Source organism: Camelina sativa, chromosome 14 (genome assembly GCF_000633955.1).
Source record: "Camelina sativa cultivar DH55 chromosome 14, Cs, whole genome shotgun sequence".
Lineage (NCBI taxonomy): Eukaryota > Viridiplantae > Streptophyta > Magnoliopsida > Brassicales > Brassicaceae > Camelina > Camelina sativa.
In genome coordinates, this window is record NC_025698.1 from 21,361,536 (window position 1) to 21,362,228 (window position 693).

Here is a 693-nt window from a genome sequence, read left to right on the forward strand (position 1 = left end):
AGATTGCGATAGATGAAGCAGTCAAAGATGTGAACTCAAACCCAAACATTCTCACCGGTACAAAGTTTTCAGTTTCGATGCAAAACTCTAATTGCAGCGGTTTTATGGGCATGGTTGAAGGTAAGTAGTTACTTGAGACCTATTTTTGTTTGGTAATGTTTTGGATGTTAATCAATTTTTGAGTTTATTTGTTATTGTTGTAGCATTGAGGTTTATGGAGAAGGATATAGTTGGGATAATAGGACCACAATGTTCTGTTGTTGCTCATATGATATCTCACATGGCTAATGAACTGCGTGTGCCTCTTCTCTCGTTTGCTGTAACGGATCCCGTAATGTCGCCGCTACAGTTTCCGTATTTCATCAGGACGACTCAGAGCGATCTATACCAGATGGACGCTATTGCTTCCATCGTTGATTACTACGGTTGGAAAGAAGTGATTGCTGTCTTTGTTGATGATGATTTCGGTAGGAACGGTGTGGCTGCGCTTAACGATAAGCTTGCGAGTAGGAGACTTCGAATCACTTACAAGGCTGGTTTGCATCCGGATACGGCTGTGAACAAGAACGAGATCATGAACATGCTTATCAAGATCATGTTGCTTCAGCCGAGGATCATTGTGATTCATGTTTACTCCGAGTTGGGTTTCGCGGTTTTTAAGGAGGCCAAGTATCTTGGAATGATGGGAAATGG

The 693-nt window shown here is 42.0% G+C and overlaps 1 protein-coding gene across 1 annotated transcript in view; it reads left to right on the forward strand.

The window, feature by feature from the left end:
* The window catches only part of LOC104743836 (glutamate receptor 3.3-like), a 7,102-nt gene that overhangs the window by 1,795 nt on the left and 4,614 nt on the right, over nucleotides 1-693 (forward strand). The window contains exons 2-3 of the mRNA XM_010464878.1: nucleotides 3-120; nucleotides 204-532. Of these exons, the coding sequence (XP_010463180.1) occupies nucleotides 3-120; nucleotides 204-532 (447 nt within the window). The remainder of the gene's footprint in view (nucleotides 1-2; nucleotides 121-203; nucleotides 533-693) is intronic.